We start from the raw sequence: 19,360 nt of genomic DNA on the forward strand, positions 1-19,360 counted from the left end.
GTTAAAATTTATTTAATTAAGCATAAAGTTACTTTCACATTTGTCTACAACCATAGTAAATACAGTTTTGGCATAAAGACACAGTCTTTGGAGTTTAAAACATCCCCAACTGCAAGATTACATACAGGAAACCCCCATTATTGTTATATAATAGTGGATTTATTAATCAAATTAAAATAATTACACTATGTAGGATAAAATAAAATGGAAATAATTTACTCATAAAATTCATATTTAAATCATCTTTATTTACAAAATAGTATCCTGAGAATGTAATTCCATTAAGCTCTAATTTGAGCATAAGTATAAGCACTTAAGTAACAGCTGTTACTTAAACAGAACATGAGAGAAGGCAAAATTACTTTTGATATATATATATAGATCATGTATCATAGAAATGTACACTTGTAAACTATAATCTTAATGTCACCCCAATTATTTTAATTAAAAGGAAAGAAAAGAAGAATAATTACTTTTGAAGAGAGGCCAAAAATATTGTCAAGTTTCTTGTGGTTCTGGATGCTCACTCAGTAGCCGGCTCATTTGAAGGTGGAATCAACCCTGATGGGACCTCACTTCTACTTTCAGGATGTGAGGGTGGGGCTGGGGGTGGGGGGAAAAATCCAGCTCTTGGGGGAAGATAATGAGGAAAAGCTCTCGGTGGGTAGACATTTCTCACTGTTCAAAAAGATTAATAAAAGACATTTTTTTAACTTCAAACACCTATACTGCAACCCCAATAAATCATGAGCTTATAACGTCTAGTACCTATCTTTACATTCAAAAATTGACACCAGAATAATTACTTGATCTAACAAATGGAATTTTTACAACATTGAGAAAAACATACTTTCTTCAACTACACAAGATTAAAGGGAATATCATAAATTTTAGACCCAATTTTTTACTTATGAAGATCTAACACATTAACGCTTTTTAAAAAGAATTATTTCAAACTATACAAACTTACTTTTAAAAAGTTTCATGTAATATATTTTCACCAGACTTAAAATTCAGACCAATAATCCCCAATTCCAATTTGATATTATCCTAAAACACCTGCAGTTATATCAAACACTGTCCTAAAATTCCCGCAAAAAACTTCATTTTAATTCACACCTTAAAATAAAAGAGGAATGAGGGAAGGAACGACCACATCAAGAAAACAACAGGCTTCTGTCTAGTGTTTGCTAATCATGCATTTACTCTGTAGAAAGCTACAGTTCTAAATGGCGATGTATAAACATAAAAGCAATAAAGTATTTCATTTTTCTGATGTGAGGCTACAAAAGAATTTCAATAAATTCAACAATTAGTCCAAACACATTTTAGATTTAAATAAGTAGGACTACATGAGAACTACTAAAGGAAAAGGACTTTAAAAATACTTTAGCCAGTGATTTTAATGCTAAAATGTAATTGTAATTATTTTTACTAATTGCCATAGTAACCAGTTTCTATCAAATAAGGTACAAATAATTTCAGTCCTAACATAAGACTGCTGCAACAATTCAATGATCTTCTTGACAAACAAAATACAGAAATAACTCCACATTATTGAGATGACTCAAGCTGAATCCTCAGTGAAGTCTGCTGATGGTCGGCTGCCTCCCCTAAGGCAGTGCCCCAACGTAACAGTGCACTCACAGAGTGTGAGACGTCTTCCACCACCGTACTGAATAGGAAGTAGACTTAACTTGTCTGATTTACTCTATAAAACATATATTAAATTTTTTAAAAAAAAGCATACTTGCAAATGGAGGAGGTGGTGGACCAGGAAAGTCCCTCGGAGGAAAATAATCGAGGGGAGCTCCGTACATGCTGCCTGGAGGCGGGGGGAAAGGAGGACCTCTTCTCATGTACGGGCCCCTTACATCCATTGGGAGCAATGGGCCTCTGATCGGAGGAACAAAGCCAGGGCCAGTTGCTTCACTTTTGGTGGGAAGAGATGCATCAGGCACATTTAAATTCTATAACAAATTGACATATGACAGTCACTAAAAATAACAGCAAAATGTGTAACCATTTCCTAGGCAGCCAGGCAGAAAGCAGTCCATGATAGTCTTCAATGGCTCCAGGGAAAGATTCAAACAGTTTTCTACATCAGATGGATTTTGCCATCACAAATATTCTTATTAACTCAAACAGAAAACAGCTTTAACCAACAAAGTAATATTCTGACTCAAGATATAACACACAAATAGTCCAAGAGTACAAAATTATATATATTTTTATCAAGCATATACTGAAAAGAAAATGCTTATGTTTATATTTTCAACACAAAATAAGGCAACCAAAACCAAAACTGTAAACATAGTAACAGAAATATACTTCAAAACATTCAAATAAAAATCCAAGGGGAGAAAATCCAGATTCCTGTTTAACTATAATAAAATAACTCAAGCCTCTAGCTTACAGACACATTACAGTCTGTAAGCAGTATTTTATTACCATCAGGCACAGTCCAGGAAAGAAATAGCTATAATGCTAAGTAGGAAGTGTATTTGTCAAAATAAAAGAAAACAGCTTTATATCAAAAACTAGATTCCCGGCCAAATTTCTGTTCCAGTTAACCAAGAGATTAGAAGGCTCCCAAATAATGGATAAAATTCCACTTTCCATACTTACACCAAGATCGTCTTTGCTGTCATTTCTACTGGATTCCATTTCTGAGGACTTTGGCCCATCTAGACATAAAAGTTAAACGATGAATACATGATTTACCACCCCATTCCCAGAATAGCTCCACATCACAAAGAACACTGATACTTCCCTTGTGAGCACATAAACCAGCTGGACACCAGCAACCTTTATTAGGGCCACAGGGAAGCTTGAGGTCCCAGGGAACCTTGGCAGACTCAAATCAAAGTTCTGCAAAGGCATGTGGCAGCCTGTTCCTAGGCAAGCCTGCTCCAAGCAGCATCGTGAGGAGACTTCTAAGGAGGAGCATTCCTCCCCCTTTCTTTCTTCTCTCCTCCTTCTTTCATTTTCCTACCACCTCACTTTTCTTTTCTCTCTCCTTCCCTCCTTTGTTCCTTCTTTCCTCCCTCTCACCTTTCTTTCTTTATTCCTCCATCAGACAGTACAGACTAGCCTTTGAATTTAGCCAGTTTCTAAGCAATGTTCCTGAACTTTGTTATCAAGAACTACTCCGTCTCTGAGAACATTCCAGCTCTAAATTAGTGCAACTCTGCTTGCACTCTTCTTATACCTGAGCCACGTAGCCCATCTGGGGTAAAATAAACCACGGAGCCACGTAGACTGGCACCACTCCAGGCTGACAGATCCCCCAGCATATTTGCAGCTGCCTACTGCCTAGCTTTCCATCTGTGTCTTCTAAACCAGTTTTCTCCTCAGCAATTTCCAACCCCCATTCTCCTCAAACCTATTCTTCCACTCACTGAGAAACTCCCTTAACTTTTTCTAATCAAACATATAAATATAACAGCATTTATATATTTCTCTGATATTTCCTCCTATTATCATGGAAAAGGATCTTTCTAGACAATCTGTAACTCTGATTCTGTGCTCAGAATCCCTCCCTCCCCTCCAGCTTCCTCAGGGATCTTCCTGTCTGTCGCCTCCCTCTTCTCTTTCTGCAAGTCTCTCCCAACTACTAAGTAAAAATGAGACAGAGAAAGAGAATCCCCCCTACAGCTAGCTACTTCTCTCCTTAAGAGTCTAGAATTGTTCAACACACATTGTTCGGAATTCCTCCCATTTTATTTTCATTTTACTGTAATTTACTTACATCAACTGTTCCACTGAAATAGTTTTCCCCAAGGTCAAAAGCAGTCTCTTTTTTTTTTGCTAAATTAAAACAGACACTTACAGTCCTTATGTTATTTCTCACCATGCTGACCACTCCCTCCCTCTTTAAATCCTCTCACCTTTAATTTCTGCGATGGTACCCTTCCTTCTCTCCATCTCTTCTTTCTAGCTGCTGCTTTCTTCAGTCTCTTTGGGGGTACCACTACCTCTAACCAGCCTTACATGGTGGTCTCTTCAGCGTTCCACCATTGGCCCAATTTTTGTCTCATTCTCTCCTTGAGAAATCCCCTCTACTCTTACAGCTCTAATTTGATGTATACGTACTATTAATGATTCCCAGATGTTTATTCTCATCTAGGTATCTCCCCTAGGACTTGAAAGCTTGAACTGCCGATCTGAATATTCATGCAGGTGTATCAGAGGCACTGCTAATTTTCTACATTGAAAATGTAACTTATAATATTTCTTGTCAAATTTCCTGCAGCTCCTTGTTCCTTGTCTCAGAACAATGAATGGCCCAGATGCCACAGCCAGGCACCTGGGCATCAGCCAAGATTCCTTCTTCTTCCTCACTCCCACATGCCTTCAATTCTAAATCCTCCCAATTCTATTTTCTCTATGTCTGTTCCCATTCATCTATCCCCTCTGCTAAATTACTACTATTAGTCGTGTAGATTCCAATCATAAGTCTCCTAGTACCCTGCCTCCAATCTTAACCACTCCCTCCAATCTATTCACCGTAACGCAATCACAGCAATTCCTCTAAAATGCAGATCTGATTATATATTTCCCTGTTTAAAATATCTTTTAATGCGCTTACCCTGTGAATAAGGTCCAAATTTCTAAACAGGTGTGCAAGGTCTGAAAACTTTTTTTTGTACATTTTATTGATTATGCTATTAGTTTTCCCAATTTTCCCCCTTTACCCCCCCTCCACCCTGCACCCCCCAACCATCCAGCATTCCCCTCCCTTAGTTCATGTCTATGGGTTACACATGTAAGTTCTTCAAGTTCTGTTTTCTATACCATTTTTGACCTCTCCCTGTCTATTTAAAGCCTACCAATTATGGTTCTTCTTCCCTGTACCTTCCCCCGCATTCCTCCCTTTCCCCTCCCCACTGAAAACCCTCCATGTGATATCCATTTCTCTAATTCTCTTCCTGTTCTAGTTGTTTGCTTAATTTTTGTTTTCGTTGTTTTTCTTTTATTTTTTTAGGTTCCTTTGTTGATAGTTGTAAGTTTGTTGTCATTTTACTGTTCACAGTTGTGATCTTCCTTTTCTTAGACAAGTGTCTTTAGCATTTCATATAATAACAGCTTCATGATGATGAACTCCTTTAACTTGACCTTATCTGGAAGCACTTTATCTGCCCTTCCATTTTAAATTATAGCTTTGTTGGATACAGTAATCTTGGATGTAGGTCCTTGCCTTTCATGACTTGCAATACTTCTTTCAAGCTCCTTCTTGCCTGTAAGGTTTCGTTTGAGAAGTCAGCTGATAGTCATGGGAACTCCTTTGTAGGTTAACTCTTTCCTCTTGCTGCTTTTAAGATTCTCTCTTTATATTTAATCTTAGGTAACTTAATGATGATGTGCCTTGGTGTGTTCCTATTTGCGTCCAACTTCTTTGGGACTCTCTGGGCTTCCTGGACGTCCTAGAAGTCTATTTCCTTCACCAGATTGGGGAAGTTCTCCTTCATTAATTGTTCAAATAAGTTTTCAGTTTCTTGCTCTTCCTCTTCTCCTTCTGGCACCCCTATAACTTGGATATTGGAATGTTTCACATTGTCCCAGAGGTTTGTAAGCCTCTCTTCATTTTTTGAATTCTTGTTTCTTCATTCTTTTCTGGTTGGATTTTTATTTCTTCCTTTTGTTCCAAATCACTGATTTGAGTCCTAGTTTCCTTCCTGTCACTGTTGGTTCCCTGAATATTTTGCTTTGTTTCATTTCGGGTATCTTTCATTTGTTCTTTCATTTTTTGACCAAGTTCAATCAGTTCAGGCATTTTGATTACCAGGGCATTAAATTCTCCGTCAGATAGGTTGTGATCTCCTCATCGCTTAGCTCTCTTTCTGAGGTTTTGCTCTGTTCTTTCATTTTGGCCATATTTCTTTGTTCCAGGCCCCTGTTAAGTGTAAGGGGGTGGGGCCTTAGGTATTCCCCCTGGCAGGGCAACCCTCCTTGCTGTGCTGCAGCGCCACCTGTGGTGGAGGGGCCAGAGAGGGAACAGTTTGTTTTCAGCAAACTCCCTCCAGTGAGACTGGGAGTTTCTGTCACCAAGGCAACTGCTGTAGTCCACAGCAAGCTCTGAGTCTCAGTTTACCCTTAAGTCAGCCCCTCCCTCGCAGCCTGCTGCCTCACTGCAGCCAGCCCCGGCAAGGCCCTGAAAATTCTATGCACTACTTACCTCTTCATTATTTGTTTCAATATACCCAGTCTCACACTCCACATTGCAGCCAAAACTTACTGGGCACTCTTAATTCTAAATCTTCTTCTAAAATATTATCACCCTCATTTTGGTCCACCTTATTCCTCCGAGAAGACTTTCTTGACTAGCCCACACACAAATACTAACACCTCATCTGGGTGAGTGCCCCAAATGCTCCCAAAACATTTGTGCTCATTACTCCTGTCATTTTGCTGTGCAACCTCAAGGTATAAGGACTGCTGAGCTCCTGTTCACCACTGAAACGGAGCAATTTCCATAATGCCGTCATACAATGAGCATTCTACAAATATTCAGTGCCTCAGTGACTGGGTCCAACAGGTCCACTACCCTCTTATTTCAAAAAAGAGCAGGGATCAAGGCCATGGCTTCAGTTAGGCAGACATGGGTTCAAATCCTGCCTCAGATACTTTCTATTCTGAGATCATGAACACTTTTTTTGAGTCTCTGTTTCTTTATCTCAAAAATGAAAATACAAGTGTCTACCTTTATAGGTTCATTGTGAAGGTTAAATGAGAAAATTCACTTTCATTCAACAGAATGCTTATTGAGCACTAGTGCTAAGTCAATGTATTTCAACCATCTCTCTCTGCATTCTCTTTCATGTAAATACCAAATAGTAACAAAGCAATAATAATGTATTATATTTATATGAAACTTTTCAATTCACAAAACACTTCCACACACATTAACTCACTTAATCCTCTAAGGCCTTGTCAAGTGGTCAATATCCCAGTTTTACAGTGATTATCCACATGACTCGTGTTATTGCTTTTCTCGTTTTTTGCTTACGCTGTTATTGGCACAGAACCCACCTCCCAACTAATTTTTCAAATTCTCTCAAAAACAACTCATGTGGCACTTCCCTCATGGAGCTTTCCCCAATCCTCCCAATAGACGAGCATTCTCCCTTCCTGTGAACACAGCACACTCTCTAATGAGACTTACTATTCTCGCCAGCATTAAAGATACATGCCTTTCTCCCCCGTTTAATTATTAATATAATTATAATAAACTGTACCTTATTATAATTGTTTGTCTGTAATATTGTGCAGGGCACCTTCTAAACAGTAAACACTTAAACATTATCTGTTTAATTGGATGTTGTTCAATTACCAAAAATAAATAAATAAACATGTAAAAAAATTAAATAGCAGTAGTTTAATTCTACATATATTTTCATTCCATTATGCATGAATGGGGGAAAACAATTTCAAAAGCATAACAAAAAGAATTAATTTAATTATAATTAATAATAGAAATCCAGGCCATAAATCTTTTATTAAATTTTTTAATTAAAAAATTTTTCTAACATAATTAGTTCAATCAAATAATGCCCTCCCTGCAACTATATACCCTTTCCTGAGGAAACTTTTACCAATAAATTTATATTAATTTTCTACTTATGTTTTAATATTTTTATATTCTTAATTTCTTTGTATACTTCTGATTTACATTAGATACATATACTTCCCAACTTGAGTGGGTTGCTTTGTGGTGATTTCAGGAAAAGAGTGCCTGACAAACACTAGGTTCCTCAGTACATGTTACACAAAATGTTTAAATAAGATAACTGATTAAACCAGCAACAGAGCATGCACCCAAATTATTTTTCTGGTGAATTTTCACATATCCATTCACATCAGCCTAATTTCCCTCATGACTAAACAGGATATATGTACGTTTACTGGAAGAATTAGAAAATTAATCATGGAACAGAGTAAAATTTTCCAGCACAGGTTAACAGAGTAAACTCATTACCATGGCGCCCACACCAATCACCAGCATCTACACAGATGCCGTGGGCGTGTGCAACACAACAGGAAACACAAAACCAGGGAAATTTCAGAAAAGAAATTGTGGCCTTCAGAGCTACCACATGTGGCAATTATATGGTCCTTTATTCAGCTTCTAGTTCTTTAGTTTGTCACCATTATTAAAAAAACACAAACATACACAAAGCATGCATTACCTGCTTTATCCTGTGATGGCATATTAAAACTTCTGAGTTCCGCTGGCCCAGACAGTCTACCAGTATGAGGATAAAATCTGTCTTGCCTTTGCAGAGGAAGAGCTGGGTCAGGATAAGGCTGGCCTGAAAAAACAATGTTCAAGTATTTTCATTAGCATAAACATAAATCGAGTTGACTGAAGTTTAATATGTTGAATATAGACATTTCTCTTGTTTTCTAAAAGATTCTAACCATATTCTTGGCAGACCATAGTAAAGAATTTTGGAAAAATTACATATTGCATTAAAGGCAACAACTTTATTTGCTTTTGTAGTAAACACAAGTATAATACGCTACCCTAAATTTTTAAAGTTTGACTGTAATGTATAAGTTAAAATATATGAATATAACTTAGTTATATATATTCACTTAACTTTCAATTTTAGCAACAGTAGAAGGAAGCAGATGACATCAATATGTCAAAAAAAGACTATGAAAAGATAGCTACTAGCAAAGAAAGAAAAAACGGAATATGTTGTCAGCATAGCAAAAAATTTAGCAGAACAGACAATAATAAAACAAATGGTCACCAAAGCAGAAAGAGAATTATTCACAGGTCATTCACTGGTGATCAGATTTTCAGTAACTCCAGTATTTTGGAATTTAGCATCCCTCCAAAACTGAAGAGGAAGATTCTGGCACAATATATGAATGGAAGGTTCACAATGCTCAGATTAAGGACATCTGGACAGATGCGCAATTGGGCACAGGCTCTGACCCAGGTGCTTCTATAGCCACCCTCCTTCGTTCCCAGGGGTTAAGACGACAAATGGTCACTCCTGGGTCCCTATAGAACTCATCATTCTTGAAAAAACATATAGGTAGTCTATCTCACCTCTGACAGATAGGTGATGGCAAACTTTTGATAGATTAGGTTTGCATATGCCCAAGTCCAAAAATATGGGGAAAGCCAAAGGGCATGAATTGTGTGACTCTCTCCTATCCTTATACATATGGACAGATGGCCCCAAACTACCTTCTATAACTGTTCCAGGCAGTGATTCATAATATGAACTCCATACAGTGTTGGGTATGTCGGTCCTCACCCGACTCAGTCACATGGGACCTTACTGATACACCGCTCCCACACAAGCCCAAGAAATCATCTGGCATCAACCAGAGTAGACAGAGTGAATCATCTTTAATGAGCTCCCAAGGGTCAAGGGATGTAACTTAGGAGAGCCAGATCCACAGGGGCTTAAAGGCTCATTTCCTCTCCCTTTCAGAATCTTAGCAGATCTGTCTCAAAGGGTCTGAATTAGCCCAAGGGAAGAAAAGACCAATACCAAGCACCAAGAACTAAACTGAGTTTTCCCTTTCTAATCCAAACATAGGATTAATTAAACGACAGACTTGAACAAGGGGAGAAAATGGGGAAACGGGAAAACCTCACGACTCTTTACTAATCAGGTCTCAGATACCATATCATTATGTTGCATCTAAAATCATCCCCACTCTATCAGCAACTTCAGAAAGATAAAATTTTGCTACAAGCTTACTATTTTATAAATCATATACCCACATTGCCTTCTACTAGCAAAAGTAATCCATTCCTTAAATCTACCCAGGCCTACTATGTGCCAGACACTATGACACATTGATTTTTGACACAGTCCATGCTCTTAGTCTAATGACAGGAACAAACACACAGAATGGAATCAATGCCTTAACATAGGGGCATACAAATAGTATGAGAGGCGGTCTATGGAATTCCATCGAAAGAATCAGAGTGCTGTCAAGGAGAAGATAAAGCTCGCCCTGAAAGTCAGCAAGTAGGAACAAGTAAACAAGGATATTCTGGTCAAACTCAAATATACATATAAATATACACAATGTAACAAGATGAATTATGTGGAAGGCATATCACCAGTGAAAGGTTTAAATACAGAAAATAGGAAATAAATTCCTTTCTTTTTTGCTTTCTTACCTGTCTTCTACCACCCTTGTAAGAAAAGAGTTGATCAGAAAGACTGGGAGAAGGAAAAGGATCAGGTTAAAAAATGGAAAAGGGGTGGGAATAAGTGTACAGTGCATTCTGCAGCAGTTTCATAAACTAAGAATAAGAATAAAATTCAGTATGTCTAGTTTAAACAAAAACACTGTTCATCTCTTTTCATTCCATAACAAGTCTTGGGCTGCTATCGTTCCCTGAGCACCTACTTTAATAATCTGGAGTCCTATCATGTAACAGGAACATCAACACAGTTGAAAAGAGAATTATAAAGACAGATTAAAGGTTAGAATTTCTCTTTAAATTCAATACCACTCATTCACCAAGTAAAATAAGCATCTTCACTTAAAAGAGAAAATGAAAAAATCTAATAATTAAGGAATTTAAATGAAATGAAAAGAAAATTTCCAGAAGTAGTTGCTAAAAGCAATGACATAGATAGGTTATGACTCAGGAAAAAGAGACCAATGGTATAGAAAAAGTGTCTAATAGACTTCCGGCCAAGATGGGGGCCTAGGTAGATACACTGTGCCTCCTCACACATCCAAAGGATGGACAACAAAAAACAAACAAAAAAAACCCCAGAACTGAGAGAAAATTGAACTGTATGGAAGTCTGGAAACCAAGGAGTTGAAGAAGAAACATTCAACCAGCCCTGTAGGAGGGGCGGAGAGGGGCAGTTGGGCAGAGTAGACTCACAGCAAGGCAGAGGCTGGTAGAGTGGCTGGTCCCACACCTGCATGCGGATAAACCTGGGAGGAACAATTGGGGAGCAAGACAGACCATGCCGCCCAGTGTTCCACTGTGGGAAAATAAAGCCTCAAAACCTCTGAATGAAAAAGCCTACAGGGGTTGAGGCCTCAGGACAAACTCCCAGCCTCACAAGAGAGTTCATTGGAGAGACGCACCAGGTCCTAGAAGGTTCACAAAACCACCCCCCTGGAAGGGCCCAACTTGCTTGTGAGTAGCAGAGAAAGTGACTGAAAGCCAGCCAAGAGCTGAGCAAGTGGTACAGTTCCCCCTCAGACTCCAACACACACACAGCACTGCAACGCAGCAATGTGGGTTGTTCAGCCCTGGCAAATACCTGAGGCTCCACCCCTTACTAGGTAATAGAAGTGCCAGTACAAAAAAATATGGCCCAAATGAAAGAACAGATCGAAGTTCCAGAAAAAAATACAACTAATCAATGAAGAGACAGCCAACCTATCAGATGCACAGTTCAAAATACTGGTAATGAGGATGCTCACAGAAATGGTTGAGTATGTTAGCAAAAGAGAGGAAGAAGTGAGGACTATGCAAAGTGAAATAAAGGAAAATGTACAGGGAACCAACACTGAAGGGAAGGAAACTGGGACTCAAATCAACGATTTGGAACAAAAGGAAGAAATAAACAGAACCAGAATAGAATGAAGAAACAAGAATTCAAAAAAATGAGGAGAGGCTTAGGAACCTCCAGGAGAATTTTAAACATTCCAACATCCGAATCATAGGGTTGCCAGAAGGAGAAGAGGAAGAGCAAGAAACTGAAAACTTATTTGAACAAATAATGAAGGAAAACTTTCCCAAGCTGGCAAATGAAATAGACTTCCAGGAAGTCCAGGAAGCTCGGAGAGTCCCAAGAAGCTGGACCCAAGGAAGCACACAGCAGGGCACATCATAATTACATTCCCCAAGATTAAAGATGAGGAGAGAATCTTAAAAGCAGCAAGAAAAAGGAGACAGTTACCCACAAAAGAGTTCCAATAAGACTATCAGTTGATTTCTCAAAAGAAACCTTGCAGGCAAGAAGGGGCTGGAAAGAAGTATTCCAAGTCATGAAAGGCAAGGACCTACATCCAAGATTACTGTATCCAGCAAAGCTATCATTTAGAATGGACGGGCGGATAAAGTGCTTCCCAGATCAGGTCAAGTTAAAGGAGTTCATCATCACCAAGCCCTCATTATACGAAATGTTAAAGGGACTTATTTAAGAAAAGGAAGAAGATCAAAAATATGAACAGTAAAATGACAACAAACTCATAGCTATCAACAACCAAACCTAAAAAAAACCAAAAGCCAAAAAACAAACTAAGCAAACAACTAGAACAGGAAGAGAATGGAGAAATGGAGATCACATGGAGGGTTATCAGCTGGGAGTGGGAGGGGGAGAGAGGGGGGAAAGGTACAGAGAATAAGTAGCATAAATGGTAGGAAGAAAACAGACAGGGGGAGGTTAAGAATAGTATAGGAAATGTAGAAGCCAAAGAACTTATATGTCCGACCCATGGACATGAACTAAGGGGGTAGAATGTGGGTGGGAGGAGGTATGCAGGGTGGAGGGGAATAAAGAGGGGAAATGGGACCACTGTAATAGCATAATAAATAAAATCTATTTTTAAAAGGTGTCTAAGAATCAGACCTATGCAAATATGAAGATTTAATTTAAGGTAAAAAGTGATGTGAAATTGACAAACTAATATATACTATTAAAATAACATCTACTGGGGAAAAAATACCTCCTCACAATAAACATTAAAACAAAAATAAAATCCTGGTTAAAGGCTTACAAATCAAAACAATCTTTTAGATTTTTAGATGAAAACAAAGACTCTCTCTTTGATCTAGGAAGAGGTCTCAAACAAAACATAAACTGTATAAAAATAAAGATCGGTTAGCTTATCTATAACAACATTTGAAACTTACATATAATAATCATATCCATTAATAATGAATTGAAAAATATTTGCAGAATACAAAAGATTAGTATGCAAAATATACTAAAAATCCCTATTAAGAGATAAAATGGATCAGGCAATTTAAAGAAACACATATGATTTATAAAATTAAAACACTCTCAAGCTCACTAATAATCAAAGAACTACAAAGAAAAATGAGATAAAAGTTTTAACTCATATAACTGGAAATATTGAAAGAAGTTTACATCACATTTTGGAGAACCAGCTACTCTCAAATACTTCATTTGTAGCTATTCTTGAGGACAATGACACAACATGTATTAAAACTGAAAATATGTATATCCTGTTACCCAATAATTTCATTTCTCAGAATCATCTATAAAGAACTCATGTGCAGCCCTGGCCAGTGTGGCTCAGTTGAAGCCTTGTCCTGTAAACTGAAAGGTCGTGGGTTCAATTCTCAGTCACAGCACATGCCAGGTTCAGGGATCTTCCCCAACTGGCACATGTGCAGGAGGCAACTGATTGATGTTTCTCCTCACATTAATGTTTCTCTCCCTCTCTCTCTTGCTCCCTCTCCCTCCCTCTAAAATCAACGGGCATGACTTGGGGTGAGGATAAATAAATAAAAATAAAAGAATATTCATGCAAAAAAGTGTTAACTGCATCATTGTTAGTATCAGTAAACATCGGTAACTCTTTCCTACTCACCAAAGGAGCCTAGATGAATATATTGTGGTATATTTATATACTGAAATACTATACAGTGATTAAAGTTTATATATATTGAAATAGGAAGAATTCAGGACCACATTGCTGATAAAGAAACTTGAAAAACAGAAATATACACTTTTTTAAATATCGTATGTAAATTGTAAGTTTACACACATGAAGCTCAGGATTAGCTGCCTCCGTGAAAGCAGGTCAGTAATGGCCCCCAAGATGGAACTAGAAGAGATTTTAGCTTATTTCTACAGATAGTGTGGTATTTTTATGTTTTATTTACACAATCACAAACAGGCTTGTGCAAAACACACGTGCACACACACATCTGAAGCAAATACTAACATGTAAATCCGGGAGGTAATATACAGAACTTTGTTACATTTTCTGTTGTTTTCTTAATCGGTAAAATGTGAATAACACTCTCAAGTGTGTTGGAATGATTAATAAAAAGCACTGAACACAGTATGTGGCACAATGGAAGGACCCCAAAGTAAAAGTAATGATAAAATGTTTTAGTATAAACTATATTAAAAGTACAGTACCGACTGGTCTCATTCAAATTTATGACAATAAGTTTCAAGTGGATACTCAACATTACTCCGATCACACACCTCACTAATGTTTGAGTTCCTTCACTCCCCCAAATGGCTATTGTCTACCTTTTTCTCTCTCTTCAAATCCCTGACAATCCCCCTCCTGTCCCATCTCAAGTTAATGAACTTGCCGTATCAATACCCTCAGTCACCCTCACCCATCTTTAGATCTGTAACCACTTGCTTCTTTCTACAAAGCATAAAAAAGATTCAGCTCTAATTCTCAATTATACTCTGGATCCCATGTGTTTTGTCTACTACTCAGGGTTTCACTGTTATAATAACCTCTCCAATACATCATCAATTTCCCCTATCTTGAATTATTCTCATCAGCAAATAAACATGGTGTAATATTTCCCATCTTTAAAAAACAAAAACACCTCTCCCTTCAGTTACCGTCTCTAGCTTTTATTGAAAACAACATTTTTCAAAACTTTGATTACATTTGTCCCCACACCCTAATCTCTGCTCAATCTACTCTCATCAGAAAGACTGAAAACTTCTACACAGATTTTTCAAGTTTCTGTGAATATACATATAGCACTAAGTTAACCAAATATTAATAATTAGAATTTATACAAAAAGATACAAGTGATACAAAAGCTATACACTATACAAGAGCCCCAAATTGTTGAATCAACATTAAAATAAACAGCATCCTTTAAGAAGATAAAAGCAATGCTGAAGTTTTTAGGACACTATTAAGTTTACAAAGAATCCAAATCTCAACAAGGTGATTGAAAATGAGCCTAACTTAAAACACACTGTAATTCTACCAGATGAATCTAGTCTAGAAAGAATGTTCAAATGGCAGGACAATGCTCTGTATAAATGTGTACAACGCACAGCCAGCGCAGTCAAATCTATGCCTGTGCTGCCAAAGCTGTCTGAATTGCTCTCATCTGCTTTGCCTCCTTTTGTTTCTCAAAGTAAAAACTGTCCTTATCAACTGATGTTTGAAACACCGATGTTTGCCTCCCTCTCTTTCTCCCCCCACCCTTCCCCTCTGTCTATAAATAAATAAATAAAATCTTTTCAAACAAAAAGATCCTTTATTCTTCTCTATTAACTACTTCTCCCTGTTGGAAAAGGAGGTTATAAGGCTAGGAAAAGGAACAGAATGATACCGAAGCTGGATCAGCTGGAGCGCTGAGAGATCAAGAATAGCCCTGACAGATTAAGAACACAAAACAGTGAAAAAAATAATAAAATCTGAAACTTTGTTTCATTAAAGCATCTGTGGTTTTCTTGCTCTTTTTTTAGGTTACAATTCTACTAAAATAAAATATTTACTTGAAGAGAAACATCAGTTAGCCTCCCATACACACCCAGATCAGGGATCCAATCCACAATCTCAGGAGGTGCCTTGACTGGGGATCGAACCTGCAAACTCTCATTGTGCGGAATGAAAGCATAAGATATTTTAATACCCATGTCTCTTAAAATGTATTAGTAACACCAAACATGGGAGTTAAGAGGTCTATTTTAAATTTTTCTAAAAACTTGCTTAAATTATTACTCTTCAAGATTGCTTAATATGCACAGCTTTGTAAAAAAAAAGCAAGTGCAAAGAAAGGCAATTAGCTATTTATTAGAAAAGTTAAACAAAAATATTATATATACCTTTCTTCCAAAGAGTAGCTCTAAAAATCTAAGAAATTATAGTCATAATATACTTTGTTTTATGTTAAAGGGATTTATTTAAGGAAACGATCAAAATTTTGAAGACCAAAATAGCAATAAATACATATCAGCAATTGAATCTAAAAAACAAGCTAAGAAAACAGAGACAGAATCATGGATACAGAGAGTGTTTTGATGGTTGCCAGATGGGACAGGGGTGCAGGGGAAGGAGTAAGGCGTTGAGGGGATTAAGAAGTACAGGTAGGTAGTTACAGAATAGCCATGGGGATGTAAAGCACAGCACAGGAAATGGAGTAGCCAAAAAACTTATACGCGTGACCCGTGGACATGAACAATGGTGTGGGGATTGCCTGAGGAAGTGGGGGTTGCTAAGTGGAGGGGGGCAAAGGGGAAAAAATTGGTACAACTGTAATAGCATAATTAATGAAATATAACCATAGTTATAGAATAAGTAAAAACATATGATAAAAGGAAAATCCGTCGGGTAGACTGCATTCATGACCTCAGTTCTTTACCCCTCCTTGTTTTCTTGTCTTCAAGAGGTGGAATATATTTCCTGCCCACTGATTCTAAATTCAGTCACGGGACTTGCTTTGGTCAATCAGATGGTAGCTGTTGTGATTCAAAGGGAGGCTTTTCTACTGAACCAACAGCAACAAGGATGAGAGACCTGCAGAATAAAGTTCCATTTCTGATGGAATGAGCCTTAAGCAAGGTAAGTCACTTTGGTTAAATTTTTGTTGCAGTTTTTATTAAGAATTTATAATGAGCTAGTTATTTCTAGAACATATTCCTGTTAAAATTCCAACTCTGATTACTGTATGACATGTGATTAACAATTTATTCATCAATAACATTTTTCTGCTAAAATTGTGAAGATTTCTTACTAAACTCATTAGAGGAAACCTGTTTCTTGATCTGAATGGTAGTTATTCGGGAGTACTCAAACTATGAAAAATATCACCAAGGCTCTTAAGAGTACTTGCACTTTCCTACGTGCATTGTACCAAGTAAGGATTTTTTTTTTTACTTTTGATTTTAAAATAAAGATTCTCAGAACAGCAAAAATACTACAGAGAGATCCTGTGAAACCTTTCCACAGTTTTCCCCAATGTTTACATTTTCCATTAACTACAGCGCAATATAATAACCAGGAAAGTAATGCTGGTACAATGCATGCGTAGTTCCAGGCATTTATAAATGTAGATTTGTGTAACCACCCCCACACTCAAGACACACGTGCATTCCATTTCCACTGAGGTCTCCTTCATGCCATCTTTGCTAGTCACGTCTACTCTCTTCTCCCTGCTAAACCTAACCCATGGCAACCAGTAATATTTTCCATTTCTATCATTTTGTCACTTTGAGAGTGTTATATACAGGGATCATACAGTACGACCTTTCAAGATTCTTTTTCCACTCAGCATAATGCCTTTGAGATCTATTCAAATTGTTGCTTGGATCAGTAGTTCCCTAATTCCACTTCGATTCCACTGTGGTCAGAGAACATGCTATGTGATTTCAATTCTAAATTTGTTAAGGTTTGTTTTGGGCCCAGTCTATGACCTTTGGAAACGTTCAGACAGAGCTTGAAAAGCACGTGTATTCTGCTGCTACTGGGTGACATATTCTGTAAGAGTAGATTAGGTGGCACTGGCTGATGGTATCATTCAGTCTTATTTATATTCTTGATGAATGGTCTGTCTAGCTATTCTGCTGAATGCTGAGAAGGGTGCTGAGGTCTCCAACTGTAATCGTACCAACTGTCTATTTCTCCTTTCAGCTGGATCACATTTTGCTTCACGTACTTTGTAGCTCTACTGTTTGGCATATACACATTCAGGATTTGCTTTATCTTCTTGATTCTTTTTATCATTATGTAATGTCTTTCTCTGTTCCTGGTAATTCATTCTGAAATTTACTTTATCTGATATTAATAACAGCCACCACAGCTTTTGTTGGATTAATGTATGCACAGTATACCTTTTTCTATCATTCCACTTCCAACATACCTACCTATACTATTATATTAAAATGAGTTTTGTACAGACAGCAAATAGTTGAGTCATGGTTTGTTTGTATATTTATTTTTATTATTAAATGTATGGGGATGAAAGTGGTTAATAAAATTACATAAATTTCAGGTGTACGATTCTCTAATACATCATCTGTGTATTATATGTTCCCCACCCCAGGTCTAGTCTCCTTCCATAACCATTTATCCCCTCTCTACCCTCTTCTAGCTCCCCTGCCCCCTTCCCTCTGGTAATCACCATACTGTTGTCTGTGTCTAAGAGTTTGTTGTTGTTGTTATTTGCTAACTCCCTTTACCCACTTCACCCAGCCTCCCAAGCCCCTTACCTTCTGACAGCTTTCAGTCTGTTCTCTGTATCTATGAGTCTGTTTCTGTTTTATTTTGTTCATTAGATTCCACATATAAGGGTAATCATGCAGTACTTGTTTTTCTCTGACTGCCTCATTTCACTTAGCATACTGCTCTCCAGGTTCATCCACGCTGTAGTAAAAGGTAAGATTTCCTTCTTTTTTGTATAGCCAAGTAGTATATCGTTGTGAAGGTGTACCACCGCTTTTAAATCTGCTCACCAACTGATGAAAACTCTAAGATTGCTTTCAAAATTTGGCTATTATAAATAATGCTGCAATGAACATAGGAGTTCATATATTCTTTCTAATTACTGTTTCAGATTTCTCTGGATATATTCCCAGCTGTGGAATTGCTGGGTCAAAGGCAGTTCCATTTTTAATTTTTTGAGGTATCTCCATACTGCTTTCCACAGTGGCTGCACCAATTTGCATTCCCACCAACAGTGCACCAGGGTTCCCTTTTCTCTGCATCCTCGCCAACACTTGTTGTTTGTTGATTTATTGATGATAGGCAATTGGACTTGTGGTTTTAATTTGCATTTCTCTGATGGTTAGTGACATTGAGCATCTTCTCATATACCTATTGGCCATCAGTATGTCCTCTTTAAAAAAGTGTCTATTCAGGCCTTTGCTCATTTCTTAATTTGGTACTGAGTTTTATAAGTTCTCTATAAATTCTGAATATTAAGCCCTTATCAATCAGACGTATCACTGGAAAATATGTTCTCACATTCAGTGAGTTGTTTTTTCATTTTTAGTGATAGTCTCCTTTGTTCTACAAAAACCTTATCAGTTTGATGTAGTCTCATGTATTTGTTCTTTTGTTTCCCTTGCCCAAGATGATGTATCAGAAAAAAATACTCCTACAAGAAATGTCCAAGATTTTACTGCCTGTTTTCTTCTAGAATTTTTATGGTTTCGGGTCTAAATTTAAATCTTTAATCCATTTTGAGGTTAATCTTCTTAATGGTGTAAGAAGGTAGTCTAGTTTCGTTTTTTTGCATGTATTGTCCAATTTTACCAACACCATTTATTGAACAGACCGTCTTTACCCCATTGTATGTTCTTGCCTCCTTTGTCAAATATTAATTGACGATAAAGGTGTAGGTTTCTGTCAGGCCTCTCTATTCTGTTCCATTGATCTATGTGTCTGT

At 37.4% G+C, this 19,360-nt stretch overlaps 1 protein-coding gene across 1 annotated transcript in view; it reads right to left on the reverse strand.

Annotated features, from left to right (window-relative positions):
- Nucleotides 1–227: 227 nt before the first annotated feature.
- MIA2 (MIA SH3 domain ER export factor 2) overlaps nt 228–19,360 on the reverse strand; it is a 104,347-nt gene continuing 85,214 nt past the window's right edge. Inside the window, 5 exon segments of the mRNA XM_045187890.3 lie at nt 228–525; nt 527–678; nt 1,751–1,970; nt 2,629–2,687; nt 8,190–8,312. Coding sequence (XP_045043825.2) covers nt 499–525; nt 527–678; nt 1,751–1,970; nt 2,629–2,687; nt 8,190–8,312 — 581 coding nt within the window. The 3' untranslated portion in view covers nt 228–498.

This window comes from Desmodus rotundus, chromosome 7 (assembly GCF_022682495.2).
Source record: "Desmodus rotundus isolate HL8 chromosome 7, HLdesRot8A.1, whole genome shotgun sequence".
NCBI lineage: Eukaryota > Metazoa > Chordata > Mammalia > Chiroptera > Phyllostomidae > Desmodus > Desmodus rotundus.